Here is a 23,058-nt window from a genome sequence, read left to right on the forward strand (position 1 = left end):
GGTATTATGTTCTTGACCAATTCTGACAATTGAACAGACAGTTGTGCATGTGAGTACTTGTACAATGAAATCATGCTGACATGTTTTGGAGAGAATGATCATCAGACTGAGAATCAACTAATCAGTTTAGATCTACAAGATCTTTGGAAAATGTGCTAAATGTGGGATAACTGTCTAACTGCAGGCTACATGTACAAAGATGCACTGAGACAATTGAGACATGTACTAAGGCATTTACCATTTGATAAAATGAATGAGAAATACCATTCTGTTGTGAACATTTGCCAAGAGGTTTGGAGGTTTGTCCATGTTATTTTGAGAATGTAATTTCTGTTTCAAGAAATGAGCCAAACCAATGGAGAAAAACTGCAGTGAAATTCTGGCAATACGATATGCATCACGATACATTGCGATACATTTAGCCAGACGATATTAGCGATTTTTTTAGACTAAAAATGTTGTAGAAAAATTCAATAAACAGTCCAAACCGATTTGTAACATGTTTAACAGAAGGTATCTGAACCATAATAGAGGGATTTACACTTTTGTGGTGGAAACAAAATCCATTGCACACTGCTGTCGACTAGCGGTTGGTGTTTGAATAGCACAAAAAGAAAATACACAAATGCTTGCATGTAAATTCTTCCAAAAATTATACACACAGCTTTTAAATATCTAAGTAATATCACAAGAAAAAATATCGCAATATATTGCCATGTGGATATTTTCTTACATCTCTGATTACATATATATATATATATATATATATATATATATATATATATATATATATATATATATATATATATATATATCTGCCTGGTACACCATCCCCAGTGTCAGTAAATTATTATTAATAGAATTAATCCGTTTAGTTCCTGTTTTGTTGAATAAGGTCTCTTGTAGGCGAGAATCTAGATGCAAAGACACCCACCAGCTTAGTTCTCACCATTTTACATTTCCTTGTGTTCTGGTGTCACATTGAGGTACATCTGGTGGTCCACAGCACGTCTGCGACTATCTTCCAAACTCTGACCCATCCTCAGGCCACCACAGCTATATGAGAGCACCTTTATATTGATTTATTCAGAGTTAAGCTCCTGTATCGGGTCTGATTCATCCGCCTAACCAGGACAGCATGCAGCAGGCTCTACCTTTACGTGGTTCAAGCATACATGGGCTCCCTTTGGCTAGATGACCTCACCCACTTCATGGCATTCAGCTTTGAATGAGGAATATTCACTATTTGCAGTGACTATCACGTCCCCTCGGTTTGTCCTTCAGGCTGAAACACAACGTTTCTTCATCCATCAGGTGAGAATCTAGATGTAAAGTCACTGAGCTATTTAGTTGTCACCATTCTGATCACCTGCTGCTCCAGCGTCAGCTATGGTGTTGTTTTCCCCAGACTTTCCCTTCACTCCTTGTTAGAGTTGAAGCTTTTGTAGAGACGTTGCCTTCAGCTGGAGGGAAAGAATACACGTCATTTATATAACATACATGATCTATTTATTTGATGCAACCTTTGAGGTCACAAAAGCCAGTGATTCCTTGTGCCGGTCTCAATTCTAAATAATCAAAGGGGGTTGTGTCAGGATGGGAATCTGGTGGAAAAGATAAAATAAACTATACTGCGAATGACAAACAGGATCAGTTGAGACCCGAGTCAACGACCACCACTGGTGCTGTTGACAGGGTTCTGGTGGAAATTGGACTGCTGTTGGTTGATTGGGGAGAGGCGGAAGGTGCATTTGTGGGCAGAGAGAAAAGAGGAAAGGCAAGAGTGTGGAACTGAATGTTGGAACTATGGCAGGTGAAGCTAGAGAGCTGGTGGACATGATGCAGGGACAGAAGGTGGCTGAGATTGGAGCCACCAGGCGGTAGGCTGAGGAAGACCCAAAAGAGATGGATTGTGTTGTTAGTTGGTGTGAGGGTAGAGGATGCAGAAGATAGGACAGAGATGATTCGCTGTGCCAATTCCAGGAGGCAATTGGCCCAAAGAGAAAGGAGAATATATTTATTTGTCAACACAAGTGGTGAGGGGCTGCACAGCGGCACAGCAGCTAGAGCTGTTGCCTTGCAGCAAGAACATCCTGGGTTCAACTTCCAGCCTCCTCGGCATGGAGTTCACATCTTCCCAGTCCAAAAACATGGCTGTCAAGGTGACTGACTTCTCTCAATTGTCCTTGTGTGTGTTCGTGTGCATGCTCGTTTGTCCTATGTGTCTCGGTGTTAACCAGCGATGGACTGGCAAACTGTCCAGGGTGTACCCCACCCACTTGCCCAGAGACTGCTGGAGATAGGCACCAGCCCCCTGCGACCCTGCGTGGACCAGCGGGTTAAGACAGTGGATGGAAGTGATGAGACTAATCCTGCTGATATGGCCACTAGGGGGAGACAAACACTGCAATGAATGGAAGGTTACTTTCTCAAGCTTTATTTATTAGGAAGCGTCTCTGAGGAACCACGTTACATTTTTATTAAGAGAATAAGAAAATTAGACGGGAGGAAAAACAAAAACACTTTACGAATGAATAAAACCATTTAAAAGCACAATTAGTGTGTGTGTGCGTGTGTGTGTGTGTGTGTGTGTGTGTGTGTGTGTGTGTGTGTGTGTGTGTGTGTGTGTGTGTGTGTGTGTGTGTGTGTGTGTGTGTGTGTGTGTAAGGAGACGCGCCGGTGTTCCATTCACCCGGTGCCTCCCGGTTGTTAATTATCTGCCCACGCCGCTCCGCGCCGCTCTGTGAACGCAGAGAAATGTTTCCGCCTGTTTGTCATTTCTGCTCCATTGGCTGCTGGACGTAGACGCATCTGATCGCCGCCCAAGTTTCCAGCGTGTTTCCGTGTTTTTGTCAGCGCTCCGGGTCAGATGCCGTTGATTTTTTTTAAGGATTAATAATATCCTTTAAGGAGAAGCGCCCCGACGATCGTTTAAGGCGCAGCGCGTGTCATGCTGGCAGCAGCCGGGCTGGAGGTCGGCGGATCCTAGTTGGACTGATCCCTGAGAAGACACACCGACTGAGCAAGCGACTGTCCGTCCACGCGCGCGTCTCTTTCTCTTCGTCTTGGACACATCTTGGACAGGCTCTCCGAGTGCCATGTCCACACGAAAGCCATCGCTAACGGACAAGCAGGCTAAAAACGGCACGTCAAAATATGTGTTGGAGAGATGCGCCTCAATTAACGAGTATTATGATATTGCCTTCAAGGTGTGTATTTCCATTTTCATACGTGTGTGATTTGAACAGGTGTAGCTGCAGGACTAGATTTGCAAGGCGTGGTGCAACAACAACATGCATGTGCTGCAAATGAGAGGCATTAGCAGCTGATTGGTCTGTGAGATGGTTCCATTAGGGGAAATCTTCCTGGCTGCCCTTTCTGATACATATATTTGCCAAGGGTGTACTTGTTGCTCCTTCTGCTGAATGTTTCCTTTAAGAAACAAACCGACAAGTGCAAGAAGTTCCCTTTAAGCTCTGCTATATGACTCCATGAGTGCGTCCTGCATGACAGACATGCAGTTTTGATCAAATGCAACTGAAATGGTTGCATAATATAGCTCATCCCCCAGCTGTTTGCAATTGATTAGTTAGGGTAAATGATGTTTAAGTGAGAGTAAAGTTACAGAGGTGGTCTCAGATCATCTGAAATCCTGAAGATGGTGATGAGTGTTTGCTCCAGTTTTAGTTTTGAAAAGCTAAAATGCAGAAAAAATGCAACCAATGGTGGTGAAATGGACAGGGGTGCATCCAGAAATCTAGGGGCTTCCAAATAGGGTCCAGTGACCTTGGGTGGCACCAAGCGAAAAGCTTTAACAGAATTTTGGTTTAAATATACTAATCAACGGAAGTTTCCATGGTGTGTCCTGGGGGCTGTTTGCAGCCCTCAACTTCAGTTAAAAAAGAGTGGAACTTTGCCCTAAATGTTTAAGATTTTTACTGATCCAAAAAAATGCAGAGTGTTCAGTACAACAAAGTCTTATCTTGGCCTATGTTACGCTTTTAATTAGTGATGCACCAATATGAAATTTTTGGGCCGATACCGATATCCGATATAAATATTACTGTTATGGCCGATAACCGATATTTGCCGATACAGATATACTGACATTAATGTTTCTAAAATCAGCAGATTTTGTATGGAATGAAAATGATTAAAGCTGAATTTACAGTATTTAGTACACACATACCACACACATTTATGCTTCTGAGATGATTACAATCACTGTCGCATGACTAAACAGATACACATCACCCCCTTACCCTCTGAAACAGATAAACAAATGGAGACAAGTTGGAAAAATATTGGTTAATATTGGCCCGGTTGTATTTGTCGGACCGATACCGATATGTTAAATTACTAACATCGGCCGATACCGATATTGATGCCGATATTTTGTCCATCCCTACTTTTAATTTATGTTCATTTCCACAAGCTGGACCCCTGAGTGAGACTGTTTTTAATACTGTTACCGCCCACTCCCACAATATACGTCCAAACCTGCCCACTCGCAACTCCCCGTATATAGGCCATCTAATAAAATGTACTGCGGCGACAGGAGTGAGGAGTTTGCCTTGTGGGTTGCCGGTTACAACCTAGGCGCAATCTGTGACAGACATGCCCTTGGGCCAGACATTTCACCCTCCTTGGCTGCTGGTAGTGGACCGAGGGATCAGTGTTGTATGGAAGTCTCGTTTCTGTCTGTTCATCCTAGGGAAGCTTGGGCTAAATTGTCGGACATCACTGTGTGTGCGTGCATGCTCATGAAGAAGAAACAATCTTTTATAAAGTGCTTCACTAGAACAAATGTAATGAAAGGGATTCACCCCCCCCCCCCCCCCCCCCGGATCAGTGAATCATTGACCGTAGCAGGAAGCGCTTTGGAGTCCTATGACTTAGAAAGGTAAAAGAGTACAACTTTATTGTTTCCACTTCCTTTATTTAGTTTTATTTTCTCCAGTCTCCGTTTCGTTGGCTACCTCATGTGCACTCTCCATTAAAGTCAGGACCCACTGTTTTTTGTAGCTACCTGCAAGATTTCTTTTGGGTCTGGTGGGCGGTGGGATTATAATCCCAATGCACTGCAAAACCCTCACAAATGTTTTCTAAAAAATAGCACCACTCCAAAAATTAGACCAATGGCGCATTGACATCTGGGTTGGCCCAGTCCGGTCTCTGTTAGGCTGAGTCCCCGTCGGCCATGTTTTCTTCACGGAGCCTTCTCAGGAACACAAGTGTCTCCAAGCACCTGCGTGGGGGAAAAGATGCGCAGCGAAGTCTGTGGTGTCATCCTTAAATTAGTAAACAAGGGCGGCCATGAGCAGTGTTGCTTTTGGAGACTCTGACATGAAGCACACAGCTTCCTACTCTCGCAATAAGGAGTGGTGATGCCGTAGGCTCCTCTCACAGCAGTCTGTCCTCGCGCTGGAGAGGCAGGTTCGAGCTGAGGTCACAGAAGATATTTACCTCGCTGCATACAGACTGATGATGAATCACGCATGCTGGAAGCTGCCACTGGCTGACACCACCTGCCAATCATAGGTTCCCTCCAGTAGGTAGATATTAACATCAGCCGGCCAGTCAGTCTGTAGTGGGTGTGTTGGGTCAGCTCCACACCAAGATGACCACCGGAGAGCAGGTCTGACTAAAATGGTCAACTGAGCACCAAAAATGCACAGATTACCCAGATGTGAACACGATGAACCTACCAGGGCTAGGTTGGGCCGACCCAGATGTAAACGCACCATCAAAATCAAGCACTACCAAAAAGTGACCAGATTCCATTGTTTTGCTGATGATGGACTCGCATTAGTTTTCAAAGTCATGATACTAAAAAAACCATTGAACCCTAAAATGCTTGTCTTTTAGTAAGGCTAACGCACAGGAGTGTTTGTCTCGTACCTACGGAGATCTAGAGACTTTTTTCTAGGAATAAGCAAGCGTTTGTTCTTTCACTACATTTCTGAGTAATGTAAAAAGCACATGGACATGATGGTGCTGTTGCCACCACCCTGATGGAATCACCATTCACAGTCTCTTATTGTATAAATGTTTCTTTAAGAAACCAATAATACTTTTTATACACCAATACACCAATGTGTCTTTTGTTTCTCTTATTTAAAAGAAAACTACTGTGCATAAAAAACTGTCTTGTTAAAGATGGCATTTGGGGCCAGGTAGCTTACAAATGGGGCTATTGCCCTCCCCGTGCCCTGTTTGAATGTGCCCCTGGAAATGGTGCTTTCAGTTTAGAAGTAAGACTGTTGATTCCATGGTGAGGGTCAAGACAAAACAACAAAACATAAAAATGATTCACTATAATTGATTTAAGTTACAAATATTTGGTATAAACTGATGGTAATTGAATGACTGTCTTTAATCAACTTTTAAGCAATGAATTACCAGTTCAACCAATGATGCCTGGCTCAGTATCATCATGCTATAATAACTAGACTCCAGGAGAAATATGGAAGTATAACTTAAGAACCATCCCTCCATTTAAGTGAATACAAGTAGATGATGAATCACAGAAAAGACTTCAGTTAAACTCTCAAGTCCTCACTGGTTGTCATCTACAAACTGCTTAAGCTTTGTAGTCTACGAAATTCAAGATGCCGAGAGGGATGAGATGCTTTGTCTACGGCTGAAAAGTTCGCTAACCATTGCTGTAATGACCTGTAACAAGCTGTAACCTGCTGTCCTTTTTTCCCACGGGTGGTTTTGCTCCAGGTGATGCTGCTTGGAGACTCTGCAGTGGGGAAAACGTGCGTCCTGGTGCGATTCAAAGATGGGGCGTTTCTCGGAGGCAACTTCATAGCCACCGTTGGAATAGACTTTAGGGTGAGACGGAGTCTTTCAACCACCATTAACATAACATGTGCTTTGTCATCATCATCATCATCATCAACCTTTATTTATAAAGCACATTTAAACGGCGACAACGCCAACCAAAGTGCTGTACAAGACAATACATCACCAAAATAGATAAAACAAATAAAAACTAGTAAAAAATAAATAGTGTTCTTGTTTATCTCTTGACGAAGTGTTAAAATTTTTTAAATTGCATTTAAAAGCAGCCTAACAACAAAACAAGTGGCACATGTAACATGGGCCCAATTATCGCCTCGTTCCACACACAACGCTCCATCATTCTGTCATGAAGATGGCACCAAATGTACAAATCCTCTCTTCAGTCAGTCAGGTTCACAGACCACTTGTGCTGTTGGGAGCTTTTGGATGGCTTCGTAAATGCCTTGGCAGATGCCTGCCCACGTCCCCGTCTCTCTCTCTGGAAAGATGGGCTGCAGCTCAGTTCGGCCCTGGAGGACTCACCCGGCTGTCAGACGAACACACACACACACACACGCACACGCACACGCACACGCACACGCACACACGCAGACACACACATGCTGGCTGAGTTTCAAGTTGTACAGTTATGTCGACACTTTGGTCAGGGGGAACTGGCTCCGCCTCCTTTCATTTTTACCTCCTGTCTAAGACAAACACTAAAGGAAGGTCAAATATCAGAGTGCATCGTTTAGGAGGAAACTTGATGTTCAAACGTCTTTCTGTTGCATGTCTGGTTTATTGTATAAATACTCTTTTGCTCCTGCAAAAGCAACAAGTTCAGCTTAGATGAAAAAAACCCACAGAGTAACAGTTGTCTACGCAGGCGCTGGTTTAAAAACATCCCTGGGAATTCATTCAGAAAAAGAGTCTAACAGTGTTGGTAATTATCTCTTTGTTTCCCTGTTTGTTAATGAGCTGAGGGGGTGCAGAAGATAAACACTTGAGTCAATATGCTGAGGATGTCCTCCTTGCTTGATTAGGCAGGCTGTTGTGGCAGCTTGTACATGTTGGGCTATTTTCGGCATGCTTCCTTGTAGCAGTTACTCAGCATGCAGGCTGCTCTCGCATCATAATTGGCGGGGGGAAAAAATTGGAAACCAATGGCAACTAATGCAAGGGTTGAGCCACGTTCATTCTGCCAGTGTAGACTTCAGCTGGTGGCGGTTTGAGCTGCCAGCAATGGCTTTCTTTTTTGTTACACACACACACACACACACACACACACACACACAGACACACACACACACACACACACACACACACACACACACACACTTTATTTTGTTATTGCAGTAGATTTTCCGTCTTTTCTTAAAGCAGATGTTCGTGTGCCTACAAGGAAGGCGTAGAGGCAGTTTATGTTGACCTGCTACCGATATCTTGATCAAGGAAGTGCATTTTTCATGCTCACTTCCTCCTCCTCAGGTTTTCTGTCTTCTGTTGTGGTTTTCCTTTAGCAAGGTGGAGACTTGGTGGTGACCTGGTTTGTTTGTTTGCTTTGGTAGAGCGGGTTGACAGCCTTTAAAAAAAAAGACAATTCTTTTGCCCGTAAATGGTGGCCACGGATTACAAAAATGGCCTATTTTTCTGTTTTTACAAGTGCACAAACTTTTTATCAGTCGCCACTTAAAGACAAAAGGCAGGCGATGATGGAAAATGTTCTGACTTGTGTTCCTTTTTCTGTGTTGACAAAATATCTCATGAACTACTAGATCAATTTTATTGAAAAGGCTTCATTGATTTCTCACAGCTAGTGAACTTTTGAAGTCAACCCAATTCACAACGGTGATCACCTTGACAAACACAAACATGGCCTCAGCACAGACTGTTCTACTGATGAAATGTGATGGTGTAGCAGCTTACTGACGCACAAGTGCTAACAAATCACACAACATCCCGTGATTCATTTGTTTTTCTCCATTTATCTGAGTCCCGGGGTAGCAGCTCCAACGGAAAAGCCCGAACCACCCTCTCTCCAGCAGTCTCCACCAGCCTCACCAGGATGACCCACAGGTGTTCCCTGGCCAACGTGAAGATATATCTCTGCAACGTGTCCTGCATTGACCCAGGCGCTTCCTGCTGGCAGGACATGCCTCAAACACCTTATCTGAAAGGCATCCAGGGAGCACCCTGACCAAATGCCTGAATCACTTCAGCTAGCTCCTCTCTATGTGCAGCAGCTCTACTTTGAGTCTCTCCTGAACGTCCAAGCTCTCTAAGGCTGAGCACAGCCACATGTCAGAGAAAACACATTTTAGCTGGTTAGTACCAAAGCTCATGTCCAAAGGTCAGGATTGGAGTGAAGATGGAATGGTTAGCTTTGCTTTTTGGCTTGGTTCCTTCTTAACCACAACACAGTGGTATAGTGTCCCCATCGCTGCCCAAATCCACCTGTTGATCTCTGGCTCCCACCTTCCCACACTCTTCCACTAAAGTTTGGACCTCTGCCCTGACCCGGACTGGGCAATCCCTTCTTTTCCAGTAGAGAACCAAAAGTTGACCAATATGGCCGTCACTTCTTTGTTTCTCATCGTAGGATCATCTGAAAGTTGAGAACTAGGTTGAAAAGTGATGGGTGACACACATTCCTTTAAGGGTCACTATAGGCCTTTTAATTAGACCTGTCTTTGAGATACAGGAAATCAGAGGGCACCCTGCAGGAAATGAACGGGGGAGTCCATTGTTCTGTTGCCAGCCGCCATTCTCACTCTGGTGTAATTAAGTCTAATCCCAGGACCTTGTTATTGTGTGGGTGTTGCAAATTACTTTCTCTGCCAGCATTCAGAGCCACTTTTAGTTCTCTTGTTTCTCCTGCCACACTGAGTTGATTTTTATTTAATTTTTTAAGTCTGCTGTCTTTTTCGTCATTCGTTTCACAGCACCCTCAAGTCACCAAAGCCTATGCTGAAGCATCTCTCATGGTCCTTTTTTGTCTCTCCAGAATAAAGTGGTGGACGTGGACAACCTGAAAGTGAAACTCCAGGTGAGCAAGCACCTCTACACACCTTATTACTTCGTAACAGCTCTGGTAGATTCTATAAAACCTAGATGTTTGCATGTTGTTGCTTCAAGCGGTTCTTCTTCCGGCTCTTGGAGAGTTCAGATGCTTTTTTCCTCCTCTCCTCCCTATCTTATCCCAAGGCTCTTTGTCTGTCTTTGGGTGTATGGCGCTTCTGCACTTTTTCTGGAAACTGGAAACTATTTAAATGGATCTGGTCAGTTGGTCTCTCAAAGTGATTGACAAAACTTTTTCAACGATGAGAACGGGAGAAGGGGCTCCCGGTTGCCCCTCTGGGACAGAGCCAGCTGGGTATATCATGGACGCCTGGAAACAGTGGAACCTGATCTGCCTCTCTCAACTGTCTGTAGAAGATTCTGAAGACATCTGGATGTTTGTGGTGTTGGTGTCAGGTTTCTTGCCATTTGGCCTGAGCGGTTACCTGGCTTACCGGAAAATTAATGAGCTGTCGAGGAATATTGGCTCAGTCCCGGAGCTCAGGGATGGATTACACCGCGCTGTGAACGTACAAACTCATATAATTGTCGAGATGAGTCGTAAGCTTGAAACTTTGGCTGAGATTCAGACTCTGGCACAGAAGGTAGATGTCATCAAGGATAGAGTTGACGGATCAGCACGGATTTGGATAGATTAATCTACGCCATTATTGGATTCAGAGGGGTTGGAGATCAACAGAACTTTTAGACAGAGAGGAAATTATCTCTGTCTGTCCCCAAAACAATTTTTATCTGAAGCTGGTGCCCTTGGAGCCTGTGAGGCTGAAGTGATTACGCCCCCTCGGAAGAAATGTGGAATGCTGCCATCGCCATGGTAACTCTGTCTCCCTATCCCAGCCTGGGCGGGACTGCGACCGGTGAAGGCCGTTGAATTGTTTCCAGGAGTCAATGTGCTCTCTAACCCAATTACCTCTCTCCCCTGTCCAAATGGAGGTGATGAGCGCTGCTCATTGCAGCTGCACGCACTGATGTGTGGAGAGTCCCCAACCCTACCTCCCCACCTAGTGGACACTTATGTTGTGTAATGTCTGAAGTCTGTTGCATTTCTGTCTGAGGTGTTTTTTTGCATAGCAAAGCTGCCCTCTCTGTGGAAGGTAACTCTGAAGTGCCTTTTTTTCCTCCACCTGACCCAATCCTCATGTATCCCTCTGATCTCTATTAAGGTAGCGCAACTCGGGTTGCGAATGACCACAGTCACCAATTCTTGTCATGTGTCTTTGCCTATGTATGTCTGATCTCAGAATTGTGTGTACTGAAACTCTAATTTCCCTCTGGGATTAATAAAATATCATTGAATTGAATTGAATTAAAATGAACCATCACTGTTGACATTTTTAGAAATCCATTCTGCAGGATTATGAACCACCATCGTATTAAGTGGAACACACATACCTGTCTGTCATCATAACCTGTTCATTCAACACCAAGTAGGAGGCGGCAAAATTAGATTCCTCTTCTAGTCGCAGTAAATTATCAGCCACAATTCTCCTGCACAGGCTGTTCACATGATGAAACTGGCTTGTCTATTTAGAAAAAATGTCTCAATAAAATTTCTCTGTCCCTCAAAGTAGCCATTGAAAAATTAAGTTTTCCCCTTAAAGTGACAGTGTGTATTTTTCATGGCGATAGGGGGCGGTATATTCCTAAATCATTGCAAGCAAGCAGTATTTTTGTGTTTGAATAAGGCCTTTTCAACGGATGCATGTTAGGGTCAAAAAGCCCTGGGGAGTGCAAACTTTAGCAAAAATAACGAGCACATCAGACTCCCTTTCATCACTGGCAACAAGTGAAGAGGTAAATGTGTAAAACAGCAACATTTAAGAATGACGGACGTTTTGTAACTACTTGTTATGAATCAGTAAATGCATTTTGTCCTCTTGGGCAAGAAACAAGAAGCGTGGCATCCAATAAGGCGTCGCCCAGAGACTTGCTGCTCTGCCTCAAACTTTTGACATTGGTGGACTTTATCAACACAACTACCTTTAGTAAATTCACCAAGAGTCTGGATGTGGCCTTGAGCAGAGCCACTCGTATGCTACAGCGGACGTAAAGCCACTGTGAATTATCCTTTTAGTTTCTCTCTCAAAGTAACATTTCTTACTAATCAAATGTAATATGAAGGGTTTAAAAGGTAGAATAAAAACTGAGTTATGCAACATGATGTCATCAAGGAGAGGAGGAGATTAGGAAGCTTGTATAGCTGTAGCTCCTGCCTCTGTGCACCCTTCCCTTCAGGAAGGAGTTGAAAGCCATGTCTCACTGACTAACTGGCCAACAGGAAGCAACAAGTTAGGCTGGGGAAGAATCTCTTGGACCTGCAGACCATCAGCACCCAGTTCCCCTCTGGACTGTGTTCTCTCCCCTCTGCTCTTCTCCCTGTACACCAGCATCTGCACCTCCAACCACGAGCCTGTTATTTTGTTAGTCCAACTTACCTGCAGTCTCACCCGGTTTTATGTCTAAAATAACGATTTAGAACATTTACTTGCCCTTTTAAGGTGGTTTTTAATCTTTTGTTTCTGTATTTTCAAATAAAAATGTAAACCTTTTCTTTTTTAAATTCTGAAGCATAAACTTTTCGTAAAGTTCTGGTATTTTAGTTGTTAGTCATGCCATGTTGGGGGAATTCCTGTAGTGGAAGTGTTACAATGGCTGATGTAATTTAGTGGTTTTTGTTGTGCAGATTTGGGACACAGCCGGCCAGGAGAGGTTCCGCAGCGTAACGCACGCCTACTACAGAGATGCTCAGGGTGACCTCTTCTGTTCCTGCTTCACCTATTCTGGCTGTTTGAGTCTGTTAATGAAATAATGTATGAATGATGTGCAAACCCCCCAAATCACAGCCTTTCTCTTTGCTTTTGCAGCGTTACTTCTACTTTACGACATCACCAACAAGCCATCATTCGACAATATCAGAGTAAGACCGACTTCCTGTTTCTAAATCCTCCTGCTGAACACTTCCTTCTAGCCTCTTCACACGCAAAGCATAGTTTGGGCCTGTAACACCTTTTATCAGAAGTTTTTTACAGCTGACACAATGCCGTCGTCTGTTTGGCGACACAGTCACCAGTTTCAGTAATGAAAAGCAATAAAAAGCTCTCATGGATGAGCGTGTCACGGTGATGGATCGGAGTGCAGATGTAAACAGGAGGAGGGGGACAGGGCTGCTGTTTGTTTTGCTTACAAACCTTTTTCTGTCTTCTTTACTTTTGAAGGCTTGGCTGACTGAAATACACGAGTATGCCCAGAGGGATGTGGTCATCATGTTGCTCGGCAACAAGGTGAGGAAAGCTTCCTTTAGTGTGTGTGTGTGTGTTTCATAAAAAGATGTGGGGGGTAGCTGGTTCTTAAACACAATTTCAACTCACTCTTATCACACTCAGGCAGATACGTGAAAGCTTAAAAGGCAGAAAATACTTCCAGTGTGAGACGAACCACACAAGAAAGAAACTGTAGCTCGCTTACTTTAACACTTCCATGTGAAACATTGTGTGAACGTTGCTCAAAGCAGTTTCTGTAATCTGCTGCTGGCGATGAAGAGGGAAAAATAAGGTTCTCTTTGCACCCAGCGGTCGCTGCTTGTTTATCTGAAGGCTCCCTCTGGTGGTTCAGAGAAGACCTGGTAAAAGGTCGATGTCACGCAGCAGCAGCAGCTCTGATCAGCTGTCATGAAAGCGGCGCGGCCAGCGGCGTCGATCTGTGCGAGAGCTCTGCTCTTCCGCTGGAGGTGGAGTTCCTGACGTGTCATCAGTCTGATGCTGCAGCTCCAGCTCAGGGAGCTGGAGGCTTGACGAGAAAGGCTGACATTATGGTGGCTTCTGCGACCTTTGACCTCTGTCCTTATGGCTTGCTCTCTTTTTACAGTCAGACATGGCTGCAGAGAGGGTGGTGAAGATGGAGGATGGCGAGAAACTGGCTAAGGTAGTGAACAATTCCCTCAGGTATGGTCAGGTGACCCGTGATGCTATAATGCTTTTTCCATTTCAGGAATATGGAGTACCGTTCATGGAGACCAGTGCCAAGACGGGAGGGAATGTGGAGCTGGCTTTCCTCGCTATAGCAAAGTAAGTCTTCGAGCTGCCTTGTTCAATCTCTCTGCATTATAAAGTCCAGTTAACAGTCATAACATGCTGATGTGTTTGGCTTCAGCAGGCATGCCAGCACACTAGAATAATGTCGTACTCCTTTATAATCAGCCTATTGTGTCGCCATCAAGTGGTAAAAATAAAACAAACTTCTTATTAAAGAGGTAAATAAAGGAGGAGGTAGTGTTTGTGTGGTGCTGCTGTTAAAAGTGAGAATAAAACACACCTTTTGTGTACTCTGTACTACTTTTATGAGTTGCTACAGCAACTACTACCTACAGTCGTAGAGATGGATCCTTACTAATAAAGATGAGTAGAGCTTAGGTCACATGTTTGGCCCTTCTGGTGTTTATTGTAGACAAATCTCCCATCAAACACAACAGCTCATAAATGAATGTATATCTAACTTATCAGCTGTATTCTGATTACTGAGCAATTTTGTAGGGGTGGCTAGGGCCACCTCTTGGGGGCGTCATTGGGTTTTAAGTCTCTGGTGTCCTAATAATCAGCTAAAAGCAAATTGTAGTTCCACCAGTTGGTGGCACTAACACCACATAAAAAAATATCCAATTAGAAATCGTGTTTTTAACATAAAAGAAGAACAAATGAACACATTTTACTACAGCAGCTACAGACATGATTCCAGCTCTATCTATATTAACCAACAGGGAATGAGGAAGTGTGAGAGAGGGAAAGGAGATCCAGCATCTTTTAGCATGCTAGGTAGCCGTTTTCTGAAGCAGTGGTGCTATCGGCCATTTTTAAGCTTAATATACTAAATGTTTTTTTTAAGTGCTGTAGTGTTAACTGACTATAGTACATATTTATTAAAATGATCAAAAAGATGTGATAATCCCATATAAATATGAAATACTAATCTGTGTGATATTTGAATGTTTAACCAGAAAATTCTAGTTATTTTACTTATTCAGGGACCATAAAGACACTTCGTATTAATTCAGACGGAGTTAAAAATATAGTTTATAAAAGTGAATTTATTTCATTTTCTCTAAACTAATAATTATAAATGACAAGGTATGAATGATGACATGTAATGTAATGGATATGAAGTGATTTAATGTGACATGTGGAATGTTGTAAAGGAAGCTGGATGTTGTAGCAACACCTTTCTTAAGTATCTGAGAGAATTTGTGAAGTCTGGGTTGTAAAAGAATTTGGCTGAATGTTTATTGAACTAGAGATTTATTTATAAAAAACCATCCGACGCATCTGTTGAGTCTACGATACCCTTTTGTGGAGATTCTCGCGTGATCCAGGGGGTCAAGAGGTTGTGGTGGACACTGCTGGTGGGGTGAACCTCTTGGTATCAGGAACCTGTAGATTAGCTCCGATAGGACCCGTCTAGTCTGAGACCTCTCAGGTCACGACAGGAAGCTGGAATGCTTGTTTGCCTCTAAAGCCGGGCGTACACTGTGTGACTTTTTCACTTTTTTGAGCCGATTTTCCACTCGTGCGAGAATCCACGAGATCGGAGCGAGTTTTGCGCTGAGCGTCGTGTAGTGTACAGGGGGTTACGAGAGGCGATTAACACAGCGTGACCAGCTACCGATCAGCAATGGTGAGCTCGCACGGACTTCTGGAGTGTTTGATATTTTGCTCGTCCCTCATGAGGGTATCGCTCTGTTGAAGCGGCGCAGCGAGCAGCTGCAACCCAAAAAGCACCAGAACCGCTCACGGCACATGCGCAATCATGCATCAACACCGCTTGCCCGCTATTTCCCTAATAACACATGTTGTTCGTTTTATTTCTACACGTTTTTTGACTCTCAGATTGTCAAGAAAGCATGTTTGTCGTGTTCATGTCAAATTAAACTGATCACAAAACACAGATTTACTTTCTTTATTTCGTTTTCCTCATCCAACCCCCATAAATCCCTGTGTCCTCCTGCAGCACTCCCGAAGGACAACAGGCAAAACAAGACAAAAAAGTCTGACGTGTTGTGTAAAAACTGCTATTTTTAGCATATTTTTTAGGGCCGACGTGTTGCTACCACACGTACAGTGTGAGCAGTCAGGTCGCATCCGAGAACTGGGTCGTACAGTGTGAGCGCATGACTCGTGAGATCTGCTCTGCGAGGAAGTCGTACAGTTTGAGCTGAAGCTGAGTGCTACGAGTGAAAAAGTTGCGCAGTGTACGCCCGGCTTAAGGCTGTTTGTTGGCTTTTAGAAGAGTGTTTGACTATCAGCCGCAGCGTTGCAGAGAGGCTTTGACCTGATGTCAAAAGATAGGATGGTATCAAAAGGCCTGTTCACGAATTGGCTGGTTCGAGAGTCAACTGAATTAATCAGGAAGTAATTCCTGTTTTGTTAAAATTGCTTATAAATTTGGCAAATCAGAATTTGACATGTTTGAGGGCTTTATCAGAACATTTCTCAGATGTCACTCCTTCATGAAGTAACTCAGAGGTTAACTCTGTGGAAATGAGAATGTTTTAAAACACTTATGTGAAGTGAATGTAACATTAACTCATTCACTGCCAGCCGTTTCCTGATCACTAACGGCCTTCGCTGCCAGCGTTTCTCACCATTTTTACAGTTTTTTTTAAGAGTCACAGAACGTTGCGCGCTAGGATGATGTAGATGCCAAAACAAAGAGGAGACTCACCTCTTACATCAGGAAGAATCCGTGTGTTTCGAGCGTTATCCGTTCTTTCATAATCCGTTGTTGAATTGTGATCGGCAGACGCTTTTCCGGTTCGCTCCTTACTTTTTTTACAGGAACGGCCCAAAACGATCTCCTAACACATGGATGGTCTGCTTCCTGATCATGTGACGTGTGACGTATGCGGATGAAGATCGGCTTCAGGGCTGAGATGTTTGTTCTCTCAGCGCGGGGGCTCGTTCCGATCCTCAAACAGTAAAAAAATGCAAAATGCAATGGCAGTGAACGGTTGGATCTAAAATGACGACTTTAGTCGTCAATGGCAGTGAATTATCTTATTATAATGTGTATGAGTATAGATATTGATTAAAACACAGATTATTCAAACATTTGATTTAAACATCTTGTTCGTTCAACACATTTGATTATTCCAACTTATAAGCTGAAAAGTCATTTACAATTCAAGATGACTTTTCCTCAGAGTGAAAATGCATGAGGCCTGGAGCAAAGATGTTATGGCTCCGTTGTCTAATAACAAGAGCAGAGGCAGAGTTCTTTTTGGGTTTGGAGGCCATACAGATGGTGGGTTTATGTCTGCAAATGATTGGTTACTTTCTGGTCAATTTGTTGGTGAAAATTTGACCACTTGGTACATTACAGTGCCCAATAAGAGAAAATCTATAATAAGCACTATTTATTTTGGGTTAGTTTCTCCTTTATTGTATTTCCTTACAAGTGAGTCCCAAAACAAATATGTTCCTCCCACACAATAAAGCCTCTGCAGTGATAGTTAATTTAGCAGGAAATGTGCTGCTTGTGATAGAAAAATGAAAACTAAATGGAAGCGGTCATTTCAATTTGGGTATAAAACCTGTGCTAATAAACCCTTTTGCTGAGTATTAGTTATAATCCTGGGAGCAGTTGACCTTCTCTGCCTTAAAGCCTTACTGTTTTATGCTGTATTTTTAATAATTTGTGCACTGATGCTATCAAGCCTCTGATCCGGCAGAATAGTTTTTAGTTAATTTGCTGTCTGCTGCTGTTGTCTCCTCTTAATATGATTGTGTGTGTCAGAGGCTCCCTGAGGATGTCTCTCATTTTCTCTGCAATTTCTCTTCCGTTTGCATGCGCCTCTGACGCCAAATGACTGACATAAAATATAAAAAAAATGACATAAATTCTTGCTGAAATTCAAGTCTGTCTCCAGAGCTGCAAAAAGAACAACATGTCCAGTTTGGCAGGACAGTGTTCACACCAATGAGAAGCTCTGATTCAGAGTGGATTTCTATGTGGACAGTAGACTTAAAGTTAAGAAAAGTAAAAAAAAAAACATTTAATTAACTTTCTTCTATTGTGAGATTAAGAAGTGTAAAACAATGTGTTTTAGCTCTGTTTGCCAGCTAGAAGTGCACGTTCACAAGCAAGAAACGTTGCTTCCAGTCGTAATCAGGGAAGTGGGAAGATAGGCTTAAATGTGCAATACTTTTTTCCACCTCTAGATGGCGCCCTCTGAGGAAAAACTCCAGATTTCTGCTTTAATCATGGATTTAGTTTCAGATCAACACTGATTTATTGGTTGGTTGGGAACATCACCAACACATAAATCACCTCTGCAGTTTTCTTTAAACTCACAATTCTTTCCCCACCATACAACCAGCCTCGTTTTGATCTGTCCTTAACAAACCAGCAATGGGAGTGACATGGAATTATTTTACTCGTTAGTAAGAGAGTGGTAGCTGTGAAAAGAGACCTAAGCCCCGAGCCACACTGTGCACCATCCTCGACTAATCGCTCATCGTGAACAGAGTTGTGACAAAAAATGGTGAGCGTGAGGGTGATTTGCATGTCTGTAGTAGTCCAGTGCAACCAGCCCAGCGGTCGTTTATTGAGCACCCTCACGACCAAATTCAGCCTCCAACAGTCTTCAGGCAGCGGCAGAAAATCAATGACTCCAGTCTGTAATCGACCAATGAAAATACACAGGGAGTGACATGAAAAACCAGTGACAAGTCTGCAATACAAGAGTAGCATTAGCAACTATGTAGGCTACAGGCAAGAGCATGTGGACCACTTATTTTTGGAGTTTGGTCAAAGTGTCATAAAAGAAGTTTTAACAGTGGCGCTTTTTCCTCTTTCCATTGCTAAATCTGTCTGCTTTTAGTGACACGTGCTTTCCAGCAAGTATGCAAGTCACATTAGCATGTCCTGCTAGCGAGACGTGGTGCAGTGTGGCTCACGGAAATCTTGGGCCATACAGTGTGCCACCTCTCTACAGAGTCCTTATAGTGCGACAGGAAGCAGTCCTGCGACAGCCAAAAACTTGGTGTGGCCTGGGCTTAAGACAACCCCGAGGGGCCCCGTGTTCTGACTATCCTTGCTTTCTCATCAAATATTCCTACTGCAGCGTGTTACGACAGTTTCGCTCTTGTTTACAGTATAGTAACACACTTATTAAGCACAGTTTATTTTAAATAGGTGATACATCTCAAAAATACGGAACTGTATATAATTATTAGCTAAATTATACCGTGTTTGTCGTGATTTATTTATAAAAAAGGCCGTGTTTGTCATGATTCCGTGAATGATGGTAAACAATGGGAGAAATTTCTTGTTTACAGTATTATAACGATATTTTACAAGCCATTACAAGCTAACTGTCAGGTAAACATACAACAAGGTAAACATCTTGTGATGTAATAATCAGTCTGCACAATTGTATTTCCACAAAGTAGCACATATCGATGAGTACCACGGACAGTTGGGACACCGGTACCACAGAAGTCGTTTCCTCCCAGTCATATATCTTATACGATACATACGAGTTATACGTTTTAAATATGTTCGTATAGTTTAGTGTACCTTCTTCCAGTTCTTACACACTACCTTAATGGTGGAAAATGGTAGTTTGTGTATACATTCAAAAAATACACAGATGATTCAGTTGGTAACATTCAAGTTGAAATGACATTGATAACAAAAATGCATCATGCATTAAAACATAAAACACTAAACATAAAACATATTTTTAAAATTTCTTTTAAAATTAATCAGGATGTTCAGAAGTCTTCTTCTGCTGCCTCCTATAGATGTTGACTAGTATCTTTTTGAAAAGCTCTTCGTCAGATTCAGCCATTTTTTCCTCTGAAGTTGGTTTATATTTTAGATTTACATCCATTTTTGGTAATGTACTGTCAAGGCAAAAAAGCGCGTAACCATTGATTGATTGATTAGGATCTTGTAAATTATGATGTTTCATATTTTAATGTAATTTCTTCCATTCATGTATATTTTTAAAGATACGTTGATATTATTTTGCCACCTGGTTGTTTTCTGGTTTTGCATTTTAAGATGAAGTTGTGTTCAAACCCAGAAGCTGCAGTGAGCGAGGATTACATCATTGTGTTGCTGCTGCTTATAAAACAAAAGAAGTGTTTTCAATTGGAGAGACGCAGACTTTAATTCTTCATATTTGACAGTTATTGTGTTTCCTTCTCAGTCTGTTCATGCGAGTCTCTAATCATGAGTCTAAAAATGTTCTTCTTTGGTGGCTTTAATTATAAAATCACTGAGCTCTAGCCCTTCTTTTATTTCTTGGAAATGTTTCATCCTTCATCTGGAAGATGCACCCAGAACATTTATTAGATGTTTTCAGCTGCCGTTGGTTGCAGTTTGAAGCATAATTACAACATAAGAGGAGAAATGAAAAGTGACAAAAGCTGCAGAGGAACAGTCACTGTTGTGCTGGGAAGAAGATTACCAGAGTCGGCGCCAAGGTTTTCCGGTTTGAGGCCGGGCTTTCTATGGATAACAAATCAGGAATATTTCTTTGATAATGTATTCTAATAGTTGTTTCTGCCCATAGACGATCTTCCACAGCCAATGAGAGTCAGATTTATTTAACTGTGTCATCATATGATGGGCTATGATGGATAATCATGGAAAAGTGCAAGAGATGGTTGGGTATGTGTTGGAGGGGCCAGACCTAAACCCCATCTACGAACCAGGAATCGGTTATAGTAGTAGTCGTGGCAAACAAACGCGGAGTTCAGAGGAACAAGGATGAATATCAACAGTTAACTGGGTCTATTTTTGATCAGCCAATAGTTTGTCTTCTGTAAATTCTGGTGTTAACGGATATTCTCTTATCTCTCTAAAAAAGGCAGAAAAGAGGAAATCATTAAAGCAGCAATCACAGGTTTTTCTCTTTCAGGAATTATGTATGATATTTTTAGAGTGATGGGTGCATCAGGGTAAGAAGAGAGGCAGATGAAGTGATGCACCCATCATGCCTAGTGCCTACTGAATACGCCTGTGGAGGCAGTGTCATGATCTGGGGTTGCTGCAATTGGTCAGGTATAGGTTCAGCAACAGGATGTGCTCCAAAAATGAGGTCAGCTGACTATCTGAATATACTGAATAACCAGGTTATTCCATCTTCCCTAATGGCAAGGGCACATTCCAAGATGACAATGCCAGGATTCATCGGGCTCCGATAGTGAAAGAGTGGTTCAGGGAGCTTGAGACATCATTTTCACACATGGAATTGAGTGAAATCTTTGGGATGTGCTGGAGAAGGCTTTGTGCAGCGGTCAGACTACCTTCATCAACGCAAGATCTTGGTGACAAATTAATGCAACACTGGCTGGAAATAAATCTGGTGACATAGAAGCTTATTGAAACAGCAGCGAATGTGTGTTTCAATCTAAACTAAAGGCAGTCCGATGAAATATTAGTGTGACCTTTTTTTGTGGCAACATTTGTTTTGGCCAGGCAGTGTATGATCTACATATACAATATGAACAAAAAGCATAATGTGAGAATAATAATTGTATTACAGTGTATACGGTGGTATTTCCCAGCTAGAGATGCTTGCTTACAAACGAGAGGCGTTGCTTCCAGCCTCCACATTAGAAAGAGGAGCTTAAAGATGCAGTACATTTTTTCCACTTCTAGGCAGTGCCGCCTGAGGAAAAAAATTTTTTTTTTGCTATAACATTACTTGTTTTTGCTCTCACAGTGCTAATGAAATAAAAGTGGAAGACTTAATGGGGTCTGATCGGAGGAAGCGAAGCAGCTAGCAGACTTGGCACGTGTTCTTGTAGGTTTATAGACATTTGGTGGAGAAAACGGCTGAACCACTCTGGCTTCCATGCAGCTTAATGCCACACCACAGCAGTGTGTGACCAGTATGAGGAAGAGGCGTTAGCCTGCTTTTAATGAGGCTCCTGATTGTTAAACGAATTAAATGTTAACCTTCTTGTTTCTTCAGACTTCAACCATCCAATCTTGTAAACACCACAAAAAGTGAGTCAGTAGCACAGCTAGCTGTTAGGAAATCTCTTTACTTTCATTGGCTAAGCAGAGTTAAGTTTAACAGTCTTTTTTTTTTTAGGACATTTCTATTCATTAGAAATCTGGCATGGATTGGAATAATTTGGAGGATTTAGGTGCGCGTGTGTGTGTGTGCGCATGTTATTTTAGCTTCAAGAGGAAGCTGCAGGAAATGATAACACACCAGAGGCATTTCTGATTAAATCTAAATACACAGTGCTTCTGCTCTCCTCTCTGGTATTCTTGACTTGCTCATCTTGTCTGCTCTCCAGCCCACACACACATCCACCCCCTCAGCTGCTAACTTCCTGTGTCTTCCTCCCTCTCCTCCTTTTCTCTGTCAGGGAGCTGAAGCATAGAGCGACGCAGCAGCCAAACGAGCCCAAGTTCAAGATTCATGACTACATCGAGTCTCAGAAGCAAAAGTCTGGCTGCTGCAGCCTCGGCTAGCGGATGCTGAACAACAGGCAGAGAGGGGCGCGCGCGCGTACACACACACACACAGACACACACAGACACACACACACACACACACACACACACACACACACACACACACACACACACACACACACACACACACACACACACACACACACACACACACACACACACACACACACACACACACACACACACACACACACACACACACACACACACACACACGTTGCTCTCTTTTATGAAAGCCAGTCCAAGCACCAAACCCTCAGAGGTGGGAATCCTCCACTTCTCCACAGAGCTTTTCTTTTTTTTCTGTTTATTTGGGCTGAATGAAAGTGAATCTGGATTGGCTGCCATCCCTTTGCTGAAATGTGAATTTAAATTGTGTACTTTGTAGAAATGTGTGTGATCTTTGTGGTGACAGCTGTGTCAAAGTCAGGAGCCAGAATCTGAAATGCTATACTCGTCTACAGGTGCAGGAGGAACAGTCGGCCCTGGATGAGCGTGGGTTTTTATAAGATGTGGATCTAGCATTTTAAAGCCATGAAGCTCCGACTTTCACCAGACTGTGAGCTGAAGCCCTTCTTGGCCTTCATCTTTAATCCTTGTGTGAGAAGCGGAGTTCAGTCTCACAGTCTGATTGTAGCTAAATGGGCGTGTCTGTACTGCTGTTAGATAGAATAAAGCCAATATTTGGAGGGCAGTGGT

General features: G+C 42.8%; 1 protein-coding gene across 1 annotated transcript; it reads left to right on the plus strand.

Annotated features, from left to right (window-relative positions):
- Window positions 1-2,952: 2,952 nt before the first annotated feature.
- Window positions 2,953-22,492, plus strand: LOC107376689 (ras-related protein Rab-37). The gene is made up of 9 exons (XM_015945947.3): window positions 2,953-3,209; window positions 6,730-6,840; window positions 9,794-9,835; window positions 12,551-12,617; window positions 12,732-12,784; window positions 13,083-13,148; window positions 13,732-13,788; window positions 13,855-13,931; window positions 22,251-22,492. Exons 1-9 carry the CDS (start codon window positions 3,099-3,101, stop codon window positions 22,354-22,356), a joined length of 690 nt encoding a protein of 229 aa, XP_015801433.1. The 5' UTR covers window positions 2,953-3,098; the 3' UTR covers window positions 22,357-22,492.
- Window positions 22,493-23,058: the final 566 nt, after the last annotated feature.

Source organism: Nothobranchius furzeri, chromosome 12 (assembly GCF_043380555.1).
Source record: "Nothobranchius furzeri strain GRZ-AD chromosome 12, NfurGRZ-RIMD1, whole genome shotgun sequence".
In the NCBI taxonomy this organism is placed as follows: domain Eukaryota; kingdom Metazoa; phylum Chordata; class Actinopteri; order Cyprinodontiformes; family Nothobranchiidae; genus Nothobranchius; species Nothobranchius furzeri.